The sequence below is a fragment of the Piliocolobus tephrosceles genome, chromosome 19 (genome assembly GCF_002776525.5).
Source record: "Piliocolobus tephrosceles isolate RC106 chromosome 19, ASM277652v3, whole genome shotgun sequence".
Classification (NCBI taxonomy): Eukaryota; Metazoa; Chordata; class Mammalia; order Primates; family Cercopithecidae; genus Piliocolobus; species Piliocolobus tephrosceles.
This window is the reverse complement of record NC_045452.1, coordinates 48,914,453-48,934,176: the sequence shown is the minus strand read 5'-3', so window position 1 is coordinate 48,934,176 and position 19,724 is coordinate 48,914,453. Positions and strand designations below refer to the sequence as shown.

The 19,724-nt window shown below is 38.6% G+C and overlaps 1 protein-coding gene across 1 annotated transcript; it reads right to left on the bottom strand.

Moving 5' to 3' along the window:
- Positions 1 to 10,744: 10,744 nt before the first annotated feature.
- LOC111524584 (keratin-associated protein 27-1) lies at positions 10,745 to 11,414 on the bottom strand. Its single transcript, XM_023189800.1, has one exon. The coding sequence runs from the start codon at positions 11,389 to 11,391 to the stop codon at positions 10,771 to 10,773; it is 621 nt and encodes a 206-aa protein (XP_023045568.1). The 5' UTR covers positions 11,392 to 11,414; the 3' UTR covers positions 10,745 to 10,770.
- Between the last annotated feature and the right edge of the window lie 8,310 nt (positions 11,415 to 19,724).

Here is a 19,724-nt window from a genome sequence, read left to right as displayed (position 1 = left end):
TTTATAACGCTGAAGAAGATAAATCACTCTTGAATGAGGAATTTACTATAAGAATTTTAGCTAAACCCTTGCAGTCAGCCTCACCACCGTGGAAAACTTTTTTAGGCTTTACTTTGAAATTGAGTGAATAAAAAAAACAGATGTTACCTTCATAATGGGGGAGTAGATACTCATGATGAACAAACACGTCTCTCAAGTCTCATGTAGCCAAAAGGTACAACCTTTGTGTCTGCAGCAGGAAAGCAGCATGGCTGCAACTGCTGGTCCAATTATTCCAGGGCTTAATTAAACTGTGTCAATAATGATTATGTTACTGCTTAATATAGAACATTGGGTGGACTAAAAAATTACAAGTTTGTTTAAGCCCCTAGCAGATGTCTTGCTGCCAAAAACTACAAGTAAAGGCATCTTGTTTTCTGGTGCTAAGCTGCTGTCTCTCTCTCCACACCTGCTAACCTCTTCCTCCTTCTCTACCCTGACATAAGTCACTTTAAGGAGAAAGACGTCTATCTTTCCCCAAGAGAGACCGAAGCTGTATACACTCATTCAGATATGTTGAGGAACTTCAAGAAAAAGAGGGACTCAAAACTTTTGTGGCTCTCTTGGATACAGGTGTCCAAGTTACCATTTTATTCAGTCCAGTGGAGGCAAAAGGGAAATACTTGAATACAGCTAATGAAGCTTTGGAAGAGATTACAGCTGGAAAGGGAAAATAATGTGACTTTCCAGGTGGAGCCCTTTGGGTCAATTTAATGTACAATTGTCCCCTGGCATCCTTGGGGTACTGGTTCCAGAATCCCTATAGATACCAAAATTTATGGATACTCAAGTACCTGTTATAAAATGGTATAGTATTTGCATTTAATTCACACACATGTTCTCATCTACTTTAAATCATTTCTAGGTTACTAATAATAGCTGATACAATGTAAGTGCTATATAAATCATTGTTATTACGTATTTTCTAGGGACTAATTGTAAGGGAAAGTCTGTATATGTTCAATATATATGCAATCATGCTTATTTCCGTTAATGTTTTCAATCTGTGATTAGTTGAATCCACAGATGGTGAACCCACAGATACACAGGGCAAACTATACTTTTGCTGTTGTGTCATATGACTATATTACCCTGTTCCATAAATTACAAAAGGCATTCCCCTGATTGTGAAGATCTGAACATGTAGAAGTGCTAGTACTTTTGGGGTCTCTTTGAGTTACAAGTCATTGTGACTGATGATTTTGCTATTGGAGCACTTAGCATAGGTAGACGCCTCCCCTTACTGAATGCTACTTGGAGTCTTATTAAGAGTATTCTAACCTGAATGATATATGAGATATATTCAGTAGATTTGGTTGCAGCCTCTGTTGGTCAGACTAATCCGAGTGGTCAGTGGAATGTCAGTCTCATGGGAAAATTCACCAGGAGCAGTGCAGTGTAGAGATAAGAGTTGGGTATTGTTTCAGGGAAAATAATCCCCATGGGTCTCTTGCATTTCTGCATGTCTTCAGTGCAGAGTCACTGGCTCCCTTTGTTCTAAATTAACTTTTCAAGCATGTTTTTAGAGAAACAGCCTTGGAAAACACATTTAGTATTTCTTTCAGGGTCAAATGTCAAACATGCTTACTCTTCATTATGTCTATGATCCAAGGTTCCTAAACTCAACGTTCCTCTCCTGTGAAACAACTTGCTGCATAAGCAGGTGTCCACTGGCCCTATGGGAACTGGAGCTCAGGGATCTGGTGTCAATGCTAACACTCTGACTTTTGCTATTGCCGTAAATAATAGAGGTCTTTGTCTCTAACCTAGGCTTCTTATGTCTTCTGCCTGCGTGGTTAACTTGTTAGCATACAAATAGGATAAAATATCTGACTTTTCACAGTTCTCAATGCCCCTTCCACAGATTTCCGTTTTCTAGTTGAAACTGTGGCACTGCAATGTCATCGTAATCACCAATTCTATTGCTTTGACAATCTTTTAATAAGACACAGACATTTTAGTCGAAATATAATAATAGTAATAACATTGAAATAATTATGGGCAATTTATGCAGTAATAACTTGTAGAGATTAATTGAAGCTATTAGAAGATAAAGAAAGCAACTTGATACCATATTGAAAATACATCTTAAAGGCTTGCAAGGAATTAAAAGAAAAAGCTGACAAAGAAAACGGACACATGTGAACTATGGTTTAGTTAATAAACAGTCTTCTCATGGAATAAGAGAGCAATAAATAGGTCTGTCAAATATTTTTTAAAGCAATCCAGCCATATAACATAGTCTTCCACAAGACTGCCCATTTTCCCCAACTATGCTAGATAGAAATGTTTGGATAGTTTATTTGGGAATTGGCAACTATGAGGGAGTACTCAAAATACCCCCATGAGCTATATAAGCAACAGCTTTTGCCCCTGGCCTCCATATTGTATATAATGTGTATAGGTATACAATATGTATACAATATGTATAGATATGGCAATATGTATACAATATGATGTATACGTATACAGTAGGCATAGGTATACAATATGTATATGTATACAGTATGCAAGTCAGGGGCAAAGACTGTTTATTATATAGCTCATCATTTGTTAACAAGTGAAGGTGCTGCACAAGGGGCAGCAGCTGCTAAACCCCAATCATGAACGAGATGCAAGAGCCAGCCCAGGGGTTAATAGCTCTAAGACTAGTGAATCCTGGGACAGCCACTGCTGTCCATGTAATCCAAAACATCGAGTGCAGATTGCTTGGTGGGAGGAAGCAAAGACTTAGGACGAAAAAGGCAGAGGTTGATTATATGGCAGGTTCTGGACGTATCACAAGCAGAGGAGTACAGGGAGCAGTTTCACAAGAGCTGGGTACGCAGCATGCTGTCACCAGCTGGTGGATTCCCCTCAGGTTTCTTGGCAGTAGTTCAGGAGCTGGATTCTGCCATAGCTGCTCCTGGCTTAGCAGAGGACATCTCTGAGGGTCACATGAAAAAAGGGGCTATTAGAAGGGAAGACAGGCCGGGCGCGGTGGCTCAAGCCTGTAATCCCAGCACTTTGGGAGGCCAGACGGGTGGATCACGAGGTCAGGAAGGAGATCGAGACCATCCTGGCTAACACGGTGAAACCCCGTCTCTACTAAAAAAAAAATACAAAAAAACTAGCCGGGCGAGGTGGCTGGTGGCTGTAGTCCCAGCTACTCGGGAGGCTGAGTCAGGAGAATGGCGTGAACCCGGGAGGCGGAGCTTGCAGTGAGCTGAGAAGCGGCCACTGCACTCCAGCCTGGGCGATAGCGCGAGACTCCGTCTCGAAAAAAATAAATAAATAAATAAATAAATAAATAAATAAATAAATAAACAAATAAATAAATAAATAAGAGGGGAAGACAGCTCCATGGCAATAACCCCTGAGGGAATGACAGCTGTGGCTTTCAGCTGAGCAATTATTGAAAGACAAGATGACCTTAGTTTAGATTCTAGGTAAAGTACTCGCACTTACTTAGTGCTATTTCTCCTTCTTTACTGTGGCTTCTAGAATTTTTTAGTAATGACTACTAGCATTCCGTGTAGGTTTTATTCTGACTCATTATTTCAAATGTGGTTATGAACACAGCTCAATTATTTAGATGTCAGGGAAAATGGCTACTTATAACCGCGAAAAAAGTACTCAGTGAATTTCTAAAGCAAGAGAACTGTGGTCTTATTTGCTGTTTAACAAACCATGCATCTAGAAAAGCAATATTTCAAGTTTTATTAAAATATATTTTAAAATCTGTGGAAAGATGAATATTTATACCAGGAATATTAATTTAAGATAGGTTACATTTAAGACCTAATAAAGACTTGTGTATGTAGTATGTGTGGCCTTTAAGGTACATTTGGGGTTCATTAAAATTATTGTGCTTCATATGTTTAAATATTTCTAATAAACTTCTCATGACAGAGACTTCAAGGTACAATCAGTGGGGCACTAGGAAGAGTATCACATGGCTTGAGTTCTAGCCCTAACTCGACAGGTAATGAGCCATATGAAATTCAATAACTCATTTAATCTCAGCAGATGTATTTGCCCCACTGCAGAATAAGTTTTACTAAATATATCGTACACATTTAGACATGATTGTGATTCTATGAAAACATAACTGTGATAGAAATGAGGCAGTATCAGAAGAAACCATGCAAAAATGGTCAACTGGTCTTTGCCATAAATACAAAGACCACAACATTTCACTCAGATGTGATGGAAGCTTGGGAAACATTTAACTCTGATTAGGCATCTTTCAGAGCAAAACACAGCTTGGGCTGATATTTGTCCTCTAAGGAAAGCTCAATGGCTCAAAGTGTAGAATATTGGGTTTTTTTATTGCCTAACATTTCATTTGTAGCCTCAGGGCCCTGGAGCGCTGACCTTACATTAGAAGCCCCTCTAGGACTTTCTCAAGATCAATGGTTTGATCTCCACCATCATTCATTGCTGGAAATCAAACCAGACTCCTGGGGACCAAGCCACCATCAGCTGTAGCCTCAGGGAGATGGGAATCTGGGAGCAGGTCCACTTTCAGCAACCTGCTGAATAAATATAGACTTGAAAAATGAAAGAACCACACTGATGACTGTTGCTATTTTCTAAGAACGATATATTTCTTTCAGTGGTAATGTATATTCTAAGTTTAATCTGGTAAGTACACCTGTAATCACTACAAACCCTTGTGAATATCAACAGAGCTAAAATTTAAAATGTATTTATTGTACTTGCTCCTGCAGTTTAATTTAATAAGATATGAGGTCTAGAGGAAGGTACTTTGTTCCTGAGAATCTCAATGTGCATTATCCGATTGGTTTCCTAACGTATAGAGTGTGAAAGTGAATTAGCTCATGCCAAGTGGGAGATAACAATGGCTAACAACTCTACTCTAAGTTTTGACACAGTTTATTGTGAAAGAGGACTTTTTCATCCAGGTGTTTCACTCTGCACAGTCAATTTAAATAAGGAACATGCAACTGTCCATAAAGTAATAGTGACAAGGCACTGCAATACCAAGGGCAATGCTATTCTTAGCTTTCTCTTTGATTTTCAGCCTTCTTTTCTCATTATGTTTGTCAATTAGTGGTTACTAAACTCCTTCAGGGCCAATGACCCAGTACCATTGAGTAATGGAAGAACAGAAATTGGTTTAACTATTTTCTGAAATTTACCCTCAACATTTCTTTGTTCTTAAGTCTGGATGCAACTGCATTAGTTTTGCCTCTGGGATCCAAGGGACAACTCTCTTTCAATCCCATTAGTGACTTTTCTCCATAAAGCTAGAGAAAGTTATACAAAAAGTCAGGCAAATAACTTACGCTTATGCAACTACAAAAGATTTGCATTTTTTTAAATTCAGCTTTAGATATTTAGTGTATTTGTATATAACCAGAATATGATTTATCAATTATATTAGCTATTATTCTTTCTTAACTATTTTTTCAATCAACTATTATTTGAGTCCACGTAGAAGATTCTAGAACAACTCTCTAGGTAAAGGAATTTCAAATGAGGAAGTAAGACTCCTGGAAGCAGAAACAGGAAGCGGAGCTAGGGAAGGATATTGTGGCTTCAACAGAGATGTGAGTGATTCTCATCTAACATGGAGCAAAGTCCTGTCCTATCCCATTAGTGTCTACAATGACCTCAAATTTTTCAAAAGAAATACTATTTAACTAAAAAAGAATAAGGACTAAAGGATATGGAAAATGAAAGTACTAACATTACGACAATAGTTATATTGTAGAGGAGTCTGACTCCATGCCATCTAAATTCCTTTCCTAGCATCTAGACTCTATTGATTACACATGACTTGTAGTTAGTATTTGTTCTTTTCTAAGATATTTCAAGTGCATAGTATTTTACAAACTCTAATGAAAATATGTTCATTTCCTTTATTGCATTTATTTTTGAGTTACAAACGAGCCATCCAGTCAACAATATTCAGTTGTCTGGGTGTTTCCTCTGCAGCCTCACAGCAATACAATATAACCAGACCAATCATTTTTAATCAAATTATTTGTATCAGTTCTCCACATAGCACAGATATTTCTTCCACATTTGAAGCTACTGTAATGACTAGAAGTATAAGTCAAGCATAATTAAGGTAGTAAAGGGTTATACTCAAGCTTTAAAGATTCATGGGTTAAAATCCTTGTTCCACCATTTACTTCCTGTATTGGAAAACTTACTTAAATTACAGAGTAGAGAGTAAGAAAGATTCTTGAAAGTAGAAAAAGAAAGTAGAACTAGGGAAGGATATCATGGCTTAAAGAAAGGTATGCGTCATTCCCATCTAACACAGAGCAAAGTCTTGTCTTCCCTAAAACAAATTTGTGCCTTTGTCCTCACTGGAAAAAGGGGGATTTACTAATCTTACTTATACCATTGGGTTATTTGAGTTTAAAATGATAAAATATGTACAAAGTGTTACATAAATAATAAGCACCCAATTAATCCCAATTAATAAGAGCTATTTTATGGCTCTTGACCCAGTACTGTACAGGCAAGAAGAAATTCTTGACAGTCATTATGCTTGACTTCTAAGAGAAAAACTTGTGGTTAAACTACCAATGTCTTGAAGTGTTTAGGATACCAATGCACAAATCCTACCATTCCTTTTAGGCAGGAGGAAGTCCCTTGGTCTATGAAGAATGCTCTGTAGCAAGCATACACCCACCGGTATGTTTTGACATTGCTTGAAAGTGAGTCCTGCATGGAATATCCTGCTTATGTCCCATACTGCTTACATCCTTTACACATGGAATGAAATGATTTTCTTGGTCTCTGCCTTGAATTCAAGTGCATTATAGACAGTCATAAAAACAAACTGATATTGAGGCCCAAGAGAAAAATATCAGATGAAGTAACAAATGATACCTAGCATATATTGTGCTCTTATTATGTGCCAAACACTCCACTAAACATTTAACTGGAATCATGCCGTTTAGTTGTCATAATCACCCAATGACTTCAATATTATTATCTCCATTTTACCATAATGGAACCAAGTCTCAGAAATGTTAATTTGGGCCTGGTGCAGTGGCTCACACCTGTAATCCCAGCACTTTGGAAGGCTGAGGCAGGTGGATCACTTGATGTCAGGAGTTCAAGACCAGCCTGCCCAGCATGATGAAACCCCGTCTCTACAAAAAGTACAAAAACTAGCTGGGTGTGGTGGCACACATCTGTAATTCCAGCTACTTGGGAGGCTGAGGCATGAGAATTGCTTGAACCCGGGAGGCAGAGGTTGATGTAAGCCAACATTGCACTACCGCACCCAGTCTGAACAGCAAAGTGAGACTCTGATTCAAAAAAAAAAAGGAATGTTAATTCATCCCAGAGCACATAGCTTTTAATGGATGAATTTGGAATTGAGTAAGGTCTAGTCATACGGTAAGACTCATGTCCTTTTCCTTACACTAAATTTCCTACCAAGGTCTCCTTATACAATTATGGCATTCCATATTCCAATATCAAAAGTCTTTTGTACCTGAGTCCACATAATTTCTCTTTGTTAGGAGCTCTAATGTGCTCCATGTTGAGTTGGATTAAATACTGGCCCCTTATTCAGCTAGCTTCTCCTTCGAGGAGTGGTCAAGCTCAGTCTGGAAAGCTAATGTCTAGAATGATGAGCAGAATAGATGGAAAAGTGAAACTTAACATCATGTCGCTCTCTCCTGGCACACCCCTGCCCCACAACACATACCACACATAGCCAGTTTTCACGAAAAGTCCTGTTTTCTCAGCAAGCCACACCCAGTAAAGTAATATATACTTGGAAGGCATATGGAATGGGTAGGTTTTCCTTCTTGTCTTTAGAAACAGTGGCCCAAATGAATTGAACTTTTTCTGGGCAACCCAATTGGCATCGCATTAGTAAAAATCCTCATTGTGAATGAACTTGATCTATGTTCACATGATTGGCTGTGACTAGAATCCTGAGAAGCTGCCACGAGATAAATTCTGTCTTTACTGTTGCCAGTGCTGTGTTACTGCCATCAGTGCTGTGGACGGAAGCTTTACGTCAATGTTGTTTGCTTCAGGGATGTTCTGCTACTGAGGCTGCCAAAGGCTCAATACTCAATACTGAATACTATTGATGGTATTGAATAGTGTTGGCCTCTCTCAGACTTCCCTCAATTCTATCCCTCTACAGAGCACCTGTATAAGTGGTGGTTTATAGATTTTAGGCTTAAATCTTCCTCTTTGAGATGATCTGTGTCTAGCCCACTGTATTATTCAAGGCTTCATAGAGAAACAGAACCAATAAAATACATAGATAGAGAGATAGATAGATAGGTAGATACACAGATCTATATAATATATATATTTATCTCACCATATATATGTGTGTGTATATATACGTGTGTGTGTGTGTGTGCGTATGACGAGAGAGAGTGATTTATCATGAAGGATTGGCTCACACAATTATGGAGGCTAAGAAATCTCATGATCTGTCACCTGCAACCTGGAAACGCAAGGAAACCAGTGATATAATTCCAGTCCAAATGTGAAGATCTGAGAACCAGGGGAGCCAATGGTATAAATCCAGTCCAAGGGCCGGAGAAACCCAATGTCCCTGCTTAAGTAGGTTTGCAGGAAACATAAAGGGGCACATTTCTCCTTCCCTGACCATTTGTTTTATTTAGACCCTTGATGGACTGAATGATTCCCATCCACATTGGAGAGGGCCATCTACTGAGCACACTTATTTAAATGCTTATCTCCCCTGAAAACTCTCACAGACACACTCAGAAATAATGCTTAATCTGGGCAGCTGTTGGCTCAATCATGTTGATACATAGAATTACCATGGCACCCACCCACAGAACTAACTGGTAAATTGTCAATAGCATTAGATTTGCCATAGATTCAGAGATACTTGCCAATTCACTTCAACTAGATAGGGTTTGAGTTTCTTAATTCTCTCCTTTAGTAGATGATGCTGCCTGCATCTTCCAAAATACAAAACAGCTGATCTCTCTTTTGTTGGATGACTAGCTTTCCTAATCTGTCATGGATTTCTGGGTTTATTTACAAATCCCCACTACCTCCTCCATATTGAGTCTCTGAGGTAGCTGAGTTGCTAAATCTGCTATATACATGGTAATGTTTTAAGCCTTACACTTTCAATTTATTAACTTATTAAGGCTCACAGTAGCTCTATCATTATCCTTCACTTTTGAAGTTGAAGAAACTGAGGTGGTTAAATAACTTGCACATAGTCACACAGTTGGAATTTAAACAGTTGTCGCTAAGCAAAGCTAAGATTCCAACTCAAGGAAATCCATCTTCAGATTCATGCTCTCAACCACTACCTTACTTTGCCCTGAAAAAATGAAAGATCCAAGGCTGGGCGCAGTGGCTCATGCCTGTAATCCCAGCACTTTGGGAGGCTGAGGAAGGCAGATCACGAGGTCAGGAGATCGAGACCATCCTGGCTAACATGGTGAAACCCATTTCTACTAAAAATACAAAAAATTAGCTGGGCGTGGTGGCGGGCACCTGTAGTCCCAGCTACTCGGGAGGCTGAGGCAGGAGAATGGTATGAACCCGGGAAGCGGAGCTTGCAGTGAGCCAAGATCATGCCACTGCACTCCAGCCTGGGCAAGAGAACGAGACTCCATCTCAAAAAAAAAAAAAAAAAAAAGATCAATTTAAGAGCATACCAAAAGTTTCAGAATAGCTAAGCTACCTAACTAAAATTAATCAATTTCACACATCTGACTCTATGGTCTTATGCTATTCATATGAGTATATTTTCCATCTTCTGTTGACCACTGCCATGAGTGACTCCTTTCTGGTTCACACTATAAAAATTATAACAAGAGGATATGTTCTCTTTTCTTCTAAATATTTATACTATTTTCATTAGGTAACAAACAAAGAAACAAAAACCCTGTAACATAACATCCACAAAAGGACTGAATAAAAATAATAGTGTGACAAGTCCAAATTTTGCTTCCAAACAAAGCCACTTTATTTAATACAAAGAATATTTTCCAAACTCAAAAAATACTTAAGAAACAATGAAATCAGGAAAAAGAAAAAAAACCGGCGGGAACAAAATGAAGATGCTAAACTTCAGTTCATTCTGTATAAAGCTTTCTGGTTGCTATGTCGTTATAAAGCCCATGGAGGTGAAATTCAAAATTACCTTGCACTATTCAAGCAATAGACTTAATCTTATAGTTAATTTAAGAATGTCGTGATTCAATGGCTAAAATAACAGATGGCCAGTGAATAGGTCTGGATTTTAGTTGTGGTTCTGATGTTATTAACTACCTGGGCAACCTCTGATAGGGTTGAACCTATCATAATTCATAGGACTAGGTTGGCTTTTGGGTTTGTTTTAATTCCAATATTTTATGAATTTCTAAGACTAGTAGCACATTACTTAATAAGCCAGATCCAATGCTAAGTATTTCCAAAGAAAGCAACTCACAGTCAAAGTGTGAAGTTTCCTTTAAGTATTCATGTTATTTCCTGGCTACAAATCTTATTGCTTAATAACAAATCATATCCTACTGCTCTAAAATAGTCAGCATGCTTTCCAACCCCAGATTACCACTAGGCATACCCAAAAGAACGACAAGAAAAGAAATCTTATCTTTGGAGACAGTAGTAAAATAAGACATGTTCATTTACTAACAAACACACATACAACATTTTGTATTTAAAGAAATACAAAATATCTAAGTATCTCAAAAATAAATTTATCCAAATGAGAATATATGCTATCTCCCCTACAGATCTTCACTTACTAGGCAATTGAAAACCACCAGTAACACAGCAAGTTGGTTCATAAGTGCTGGAAGAAGATTCCAGGAGTTGTGGCTCAGGTGTTACACTGACCAGAGGTCTACAGGAACTGGATTCAGGGTTCTCAGACTGACATTGGCTAGAGGCACATTCCAGAGTTTGGCAATTTTTAGACTCAGAAGTCTTGGGTGGGCAACTGTTTCCCTTGAGGCTTGCAGGATGGCAGCTCTGGGCTATGAAACCCATCTGCTGAGTGCTTTCTGATTGGCAAGGCTGAGAAACACAAGCCAGCCCTGCTGAAAAACTTTCTGATTGGCACACTGTCCTTTCGCAGGGCCTGGAATTGGAGTAAGTTGTTTGAACAACTCCGGGGAGGCAGGTACTTTGCACACAGCTATTGTCTGTGAATAAGTCCTGTTCACAAATGGTCATTTGGCAGCTGGTGGTTTCATTGCAGGTTTCTTGAAAGTTGTCCAGGAGCCAGGTTCTGCTATGGAAGCTGCTGGGCAAACACAATCCATCTTCAAAGCTTATAGGATTAGTGCCATGTGTGATGGCAGAGAGTGGTGGGGCATTGTTGAAGCTCCTGAGTGAATGGCAGTGGCTATGAGGCATATTGCTAAAATCCTTAATTAAAGATGGTCATAAGGACTCAACATGCTGAGTTTGAAAATTAAATTCTTTGGTGGAGCGATTATATACTCAGAAACCTGGGTGTTGGCTTCTTCTCAAGACTTCTTTGCAACTCCTTGCTTAAACTAATTTGAAGGATAACATCTCATTAGCACTTTGGTTATATATGAAGATGATGTCTTATTAACAAAGATGTAAGTCCGTTTTGAATCTTCAAAATGGCTTTTATGTTAGCTCCAAAGGTGACTCATTCAAGGTGGGGTTGGTCAAATAAGAGTCTAAACCTGTTCACCCAAGCTAACATTTTTTTTTTTTTTTTTTTTTGCCACCATGACTCTGCACATTGGTAAGTGGACAACAAGAAATGCATAAGGCAGTGGCCAATTGAATACTGATTAACATTTAGCACTGGTTTTGAGAGCTGCCAATGTAACAGAATGTGGTAATTTGATGTTCAAGACATTTAAACGTAGAATTGGATCCAGTTGAGCCCCATCTCATTCCACTCAGATACTGTTCTCTCCAGCGGACCAGGATGTGAGAGGACTTTGTGATCACATTCCTGCTCACTGTTCATGCGAAGTACTGAACGTGGCCATTGCCCAAGGAACACCTGTCTTTTGCCTAACATTTCATTTCCCTCATCTCCTTGAAAGCCAAGTTTAAATGCTTCCTTTTCCTGAAGTCTTTCCCCATCTTCCCATTTAGGAGTTATTACTTCCTTTTCTGAATTACTAATAGATTTAATTCCTTTTTTCTATACTTGACAAAGTGGTTTGTTTACTTGTGTTTGTGCTTCTCAAAGGTTGATTACTTTCCTTTACAACAAACCTTCTTCAGATGTGTTTTCCATCTTTCTCTATTCTGTGTTTTTTTTATTGACTGCAGACAGATGAGCAGCTCCTTTGTTTATTGCATTAAGACATCGTTCTTAGCATAGTTTCATACTCATGGCACAGAACTGACCAGCACATTCTCTGTAACATATTCTATAATATACTTGGCTCAGCTAATGATAATAAAATAGAAGTATAGTCTTAGTGCACTATCTAGACTCCCTTCCCAAGGTCTGAAGAAGCCCAAGAACATTCAGCAATTCTCAGTAATTCTTATGCAAACACTTCCTTGATATGTGAAAGACTGAGGATATTATAAATATAAAGGGGCACATCTGAATACTTTCAGCTTTATAGGCTGCACACTCGTCTTGTATACAATACCTTTGTAACACATGCAAGTCATTCATAATTTTGAATAACCACACTTGTATGTTTAAATACTTCATTGTGCCCTCCACATGAACCCTACAGCCACCCATTTAATTCTTACACATATTTGTATTTATTATTGCACAGAGGCTTCATTATTGCACGTAGGCTTCATTATAGCTTGTGATTCTCTTGCTTAAAGATACCAAACGGATTCTCATTGTCCTTAGAATAAGATCTTTTTCCTTTAGCCTTCCCTACAACATCTTATAAGACCTAGCCATAGCCTATTTTTCTTTCTTCGTCTTCTTATTTTATTTTATTTTTTATTTTTTTGACGGAGTTTCGCTCTTGTTGCCTAGGCTGGAGTGCAATGGCATGGTCTCGGGTCACTGTAACCTCTGCCTCCCTGGTTCAAGCAATTTTCCTGCCTCAGTCTCCCAAGTAGCTGGGATTACAGGCGCCCACAACCACGCCCAGCTAATTTTTGTATTTTTAATAGAGACAGGGTTTCAACATGTTGGCCAGGCTGGTCTCGAACTCCTGACCTTAGGTGATCTTCCCATCTCGGTCTCCCAAAGTGCTGGGATTACAGGCGTGAGCCACCACACCCGACCCTATTTTTCTAAGTGTAACTCTTGTCATGTGGCTCTGCCCAACATGCTTCATCCTCACAGGCCTTATGCAGCTCCTTGGCACACTAAACCTTTCCTTGCCTCTGTACTTTGCACACGCAGCTGCCTGTCTGTTTCACCCCTTCACTGTCTTCTCCCATTCTATCTATAGTTCTCATCTTTTGTGTCTTAAGAGTTACTTCTTTGAATGTCTATCATCCTATATGAAAAAATTCCATTATCAGGGTCTAATATTTTTTCCTTTTTAAAACTCATCTTAACTTATGATGATTTTATTTTTTTCTCTTTTGTGCCTTTGCCACTAATTGTGAATTCCATGAAGAGGAGAAGCATGTGTATCTTCCTCCCTTCCACACTCACAACACTGAGCCTGGTGTCTTGTTGCCATATCACGAGATCTCCATAAATGTATCTAGCTTCAAAAATTCATAAATAGAAGGTGCTAAATAAAAATTGATTCAAATTATAACTAAATGTCTGAAGAAATATAGTTTTGAAATTTTGCATATCCAAGATTTCTAAGAATTGGCAAGAGTATTGAACTCAAAGGAAAAAAATTAAAAACTATGTCTATCTTTTGGCTACTCTTTTGTTTAATAAGAACAAGATCATTAAGAAAGCTACTTATTAGCATGACACAAACTTATTCAACTATTTCAAAATCATATTTATTTGTAGGTTATTTATTTATTTATTTTATTGTTTGAGACAGAGTCTTGCTCTGTCATCCAGGCTGGAGTACAGCGGCGTTGATCTTGGCTCACTGCAAACTCCACCTTCTGGGTTCAAGCCATTCTCCTGCCTCAGCCTCCCAAATAGCTGGGATTATAGGCGTGTGCCACCACGTCTGGCTAATTTTTGTATTTTTAGTAGAGACGGGGTTTCACCATGTTGGCCAGGCTCATCTCGAACTGCTGACGTCAGGTGATCCACCTGCCTTGGCCTCCAAAAGTTCTGGGATTACAGGCATGAGCCACAGTGCCCAGCCGTGTAGGTATGTTTTTACCATGAAAATGGGAACCATTTTTCAATATTTTCAATGCCAACACAGAGTCCTCTTGCCAAATTGTGTAGGCATAGGCAGGACATCCTATAGTCTGGAATTTACAGAACTGTCTCCAGCCAGCAGCCTTCTTATTAATTTCACAATATGCAGTCAATTAGTGAGTACTTGGGCAGTCCCTTCAAATCTCATATGGTGATGTTAAGTCTGTCATTTGTGAATAAGGTCGCTCCATGAGTTATTTTCTCTTTGGAATGAGGCATTCACACATTTTATTTAAGTGAGTGCCAAATTAATAAAAGTGTTTCAGTATATAATTTTGATTCAATGAGTAAACACAGATTTTGGTTGTTGATGGATTTATAGAGGGAGTTACCTGGTTTATTACTATGGGATGACGTAGGCTAGAGCAACTGGTCACCTTGGAATTGTTTACATGCAGCCTACTTAAAGCTAAGTATTAGCTTTGTAAGCATTTGAAAATTTATGATTATGTAGTTTATCTGCTGGTATTCTTGAGAAATAGATAGAACTGGTTACCTAATTGCATACAGTAACTGGATACTCTTGCTACTAAGGGTTGAACAATTCCCTGGTCTCTCCTGCACTTGAAATCATTCTCCTGGAATAATTGCAGCTGCAGTGGCACCTCCTCACCACCAGAGGGTGGAATATCAACATTTGGTATGAGGATGCAATTAAATATAAGAATTCTAGAGTGAGAATGCCAGGATTCCAAGCCAATATTTACAATCTCAAACTGTAACTTTGAACAGGTTCAATAAGTTTTCTACGTCATGGCTTTTTCATTTTAAAAACTAAAATAAACGTGATATTGTATATGGTACCAGATTGCCTGCCACATATTGAATGATAAATAATAACAGCTATTATTACTGATTAGGTTAGGAATCTTCATGCAGACTAAGACACTTCTCATGATAACGTCAATCTAGGATTGATACGAAATTATAAGCGAAAACAAGCACTGTTTTTATGTTTATGATTATGTTGTTGATTTATGTGTTAATTTTCACATTCCATTCCTTTAAAGGTTGGATTATACTTATTCCCATTAAGGATGGAACTTGCCTCCATCTCTCAAGAGCTCAGCACTTGGTAGTTGCACCACTGAATAATTTATATGTCCTTTACATTTGATCATATGGCTATGCTAAACTTCTTAATCACTTGTTTAGAAACATCAGTGTGAAATAAAAATTAAAATAACCATTCTTTTTTTTTTTTTTTTTTTCAAGAGGCAGGGTCTTCCTCTGTAGCCCAGGTTGGAGTGCCGCAGCGTGATCACAGTTTGCAACCTTGAACTCTTGGACTCAAGCAATCCTCCTACCTTGGTTTTCTGAATAGCTAGGACTACATGCTCACACCACCACACTTGACTATTTTAAATTATTTTGGAGATACAGGGGTTTCACTATGCTGCCCAGGCTGGTTTTGAATCCCTGGACTCAAGTGATCCTCCTGCCTCGCCCTCCCAAAGTGTTGGGATTACAGGCGTGAGCCACCATGCTTGGGCCTAGTCACTCTCTTCATCTCAGTGGTACCATCATTTATTTACTTCATCCTTGTCTTAGTTTTATCTCATCAACCAAACTCTTACCAAATGCCCTAAGTTAATTTTAATCCATTCCTCTTCTCCATTCACCAAATGCCCTAAGTTAATTCTAATCCATTCCTCATCTCCATTCAAGAAGTTTCATAAAGAACAATTGCATAGCAATGGAGGAATACTAGAAAAAGCGTGAAGAGATCTGGCTTTCAGCCTTGCCTCCATCAATTCACTGCATAAATTTGGACAAGTCACTCTGCCTCTCTGGATATCTTTTAAGACAATGAGTTTAGATGAGAAGCTCTCTAAGGTCCTTTCCAGCTGTCACATCCTATAATTTTCAGTCAGAATCTTAATCACATAGAATTAACATTACATGACATCTTGTCAAAACTGTCTGTTGAATGAAATCTTCACTTGCATTTAAGACCATCTGATTTTTATTAAGATTACATATAAAATTTTAACAGGACAGACCAAAGACTGAAGTCAGTACATTATTAGTTCCCACAGATGCTAGTCAAGATCCACAACTGTAAAATTAGTAATCTTATAGTATTTAATCTTATAGTATTAATCTTATATTAATTCATCTTATAGTATTAATCTTATAGTATTTGAGAGCAACTCTTGAGAATAAATTAAAAGTATATTTCTGCAGTCAAGTGCACATTAGTCTACCACAAAAGAGGCTTTTGTTGAGGAAAATGAGTAACTTCTCTTAAATATAACGTTCTATGAAATAAATCAAGTACCATATAACCCTTCTCAGACACTGTAATGCATATAGAAAAAAATTTTAAGTTATAGAATACTTCAAAATTCTTATGTGGAATATAGAAATGGTATTTTGCCAGCTTTCTGTTTCTAATAAGAAATAGATATTTTATAATATGATAAAGTAAAGTATATGTGACATCATTTGTTCTCTGAGACTATCTCTAAATAATTTTGCTTCTTTGGCTAGTTCTTGGTCATTTACAATTCAGTTATACGACACATTAATTCAAATAGCCAAACAAAAAACAAAAGAAGCAAAACATAAAAGTTGGAGGATTACACAGTGTCTATGCAGCTCTTAACAATAAGTAATTGGAGAAAAGAATGAACCATAGTGTTTTGAACATCTGAGTATTATAGTCCACATTTTCCGACCCTTGGTCCCATTGTATCTTGGATGTGAAAGTATTATAGTTTATTGTAGTAATTATACCCTTGTTTTTGCTTCTTTCCCCAGATATAGTTGTTCTTGCCTTCCTCTGAGGTTATCTTTGAGTGAAGCTATGTTTCCGTTTTTGTGTGATCCAGAAATGTGAATTTGTTTTTGAGTTGTCTCACTTCTGTAGGCACTGGAGTTGTGACAGTGTGTCATTGAGACATTGAGATTGTGCTAAATCCATTGTGACGATGATGATCAGAGGACTGGTGACAACTAGCTTATCTAAAAAGAGTTCCACTAGCAAAAATGAATGCGTGTTTGATGTGTCATTGGCATATCCTGGGGACTGTCACCTAGCTCAATTCCATTTATTTATTCAATATTTATTTATCTTTTATTGAGTACAGGCATACCACATTTTATTGTGCTTTTCTTTATTGCACTTTGCAGATACTGCATGTTTTACAAATTAAAGATTTATGGCAACACTGAGTTAAGCAAGGCTACTGGCATCATTTTTCCAATAGTGTGTGCTCACTTCATGTCTCTGTGCCACATTTTGGTAACTCTTGCAGTATTTCAGACTTTTTCATTATTATTTTGTCTGTTATGGTGATCTGTGATCAGTGATGTTTAATGTTATTCTTGTAATTGTTTTGGGGTGACACAAACCACATCCATATAATGAAATGCGAAAACTTCTTTTGTTCTCCCTTGCAAGGCATGCAGTGGGGTTGTGGCTTGCTTCTTTGGTGATCCCCTGCTCAAACCTCTAGGGAAACAGGCAGATGGACAGGTTGTGGGACTCCAACCGTACAGCAGTGTCTAGGAGTGAATGTTTACAGCTGTAGCCCCCGTGGGCGTGTGTTACAGTGTTCTTTCAGTTTAGCTGTCCGTAGGCAGCTTGTGTTAGCTCAATTACACCCTCTGCCTTATCACAAAGACAGGGGCCTTTCTGTATCCCAGAGTTTGTTGCCTTCGTATACCAGAAGAATCAGAGCACGTGTGGGCTTGGAGAATGAGTTGAGTGCAAGTTTTATTGAATGGAAGTGGCTCTCAGCATATGGGGGAGCCAGAAGGGAGATGGAGTAGGAAGGTGGTTGTACCCTGGAATTGGGCCCACTCAGTGGCCAGGCTCTCCTCTAACTGCCCCGGCCAAACTTCACATCGTTCTAGCAGTTGATGGTCTGCAGGTCTGCCGGGGTCTGTCAGTGTGCTCTTACACCAGTGCATTCCTCTTCATGTCCAGCCACTTGTGTCTTCTTCTGCTGGTGTGTTCCTCTTGATGTCCAGCTGCTTGTGTGCATGCCCACTAGGGTTTCGGGTTTTTTACAGGCACAGGATGGGGGGCGTGGCAGGCCAGGTGGTCTTGGGTAATGCAACATTTGGGCACAAAAATCAGAAATGTCTGTCCTCACCTAGGTCCGTGGGCACAGGCCTGGAGGGTGAGGCCATAGCCAGGCACCCACCTTTCTCTACCCAGCACTTCCCTGCCCCCTCCCATACCAATAAGACAACATCAGCACACCAACATGGCACGTGTATACATATGTAACAAACCTGCACGTTATACACATGTACCCTAGAACTTAAAGTATAATAAAAAAAAAAAAAAAAGACAACAAACTTAATAAATCAAATGTTGTGTGTGTTAGAACTGTTCCATCGAATGACATGCCCCTGTCTCTCTCCCTCTCTTCAGGCTTCCTGGTTCCCCAAGACACAACAATATTGCAATTAGTCCAATTAATAACCTAAAATGGCCTCTGTGTGTTCAAGTGAAAGGAAGAGTCACATGCCTCTTATTTTAAATCAAAAGCTAAAAATGATTAAGCTTAGTGAGGAAGACAATGCTGAAAGCTGAGACAGACTGAAAGCTAGGCCTCTTGCACCAAATAGCTAACTTGTGAATGCAAAGGAAAAGTCCTTAAAGGAAATTAAGAGTGCTAACCTATACTAATGAAAAGAATGATACTCTATATGAACACACAAATGATAAGAAATCAAAACAAGCTCCTTGCTGATATGGATAAAGTTTCAGCGGTCTGGATAGAAGATCAAACCAGCCACAACATTACCTTAAGCCAAAACCTAATCCAGGGTGAGGTGCTAACTCTATTCAATTTAATGAATACTGAGAGAGGTAAGGAAGCTTTAGAAGAATAGTCAGAAGCTAGCAGAGGCTGATTCATGAGGTTTAAGGAAGGAAACCACCTCTATAACATAAAAGTGCAAGGTAAATCAGTAAGTGCTGATGGAGAAACTGCTGCAAGTTATCCAGAATATCTAGCCAAGATCATTGAAGAAGGTGGCTACACAAAACAGCAGATTTTCAATTTAGATGAAATAGCATTCTATTGGAAGATAACATCATCTAGGACTTTCATAGCTAGAGAGGAGAAGTCAATGCCTGGCTCCAAAGTTTCAAAGGACAGGCTGACTCTTTTTTAGGGGCTAATGCAGCTGGTGACAAGTGCAAGCCTATGCTCATTTACCATTCTGAAAATCACAAGGCCCTTAAGTATTATGCTAAATCTAACCCACCTGTGCTCTGTAAATGGAACAACAAAGCCTGGATGACAGCCCATCTGTTTACAACATGGTTTACTGAATACTTGAAGCCCATAGTTGAGACCTACTGCTAAGGGAAGATTTGTTTCAAAATATTACTGCTCATTGACTATGCACCTAGTCACCCAAGAGCTTTGATAGAAATGTACAAGATTAATGTTGTTTTCAT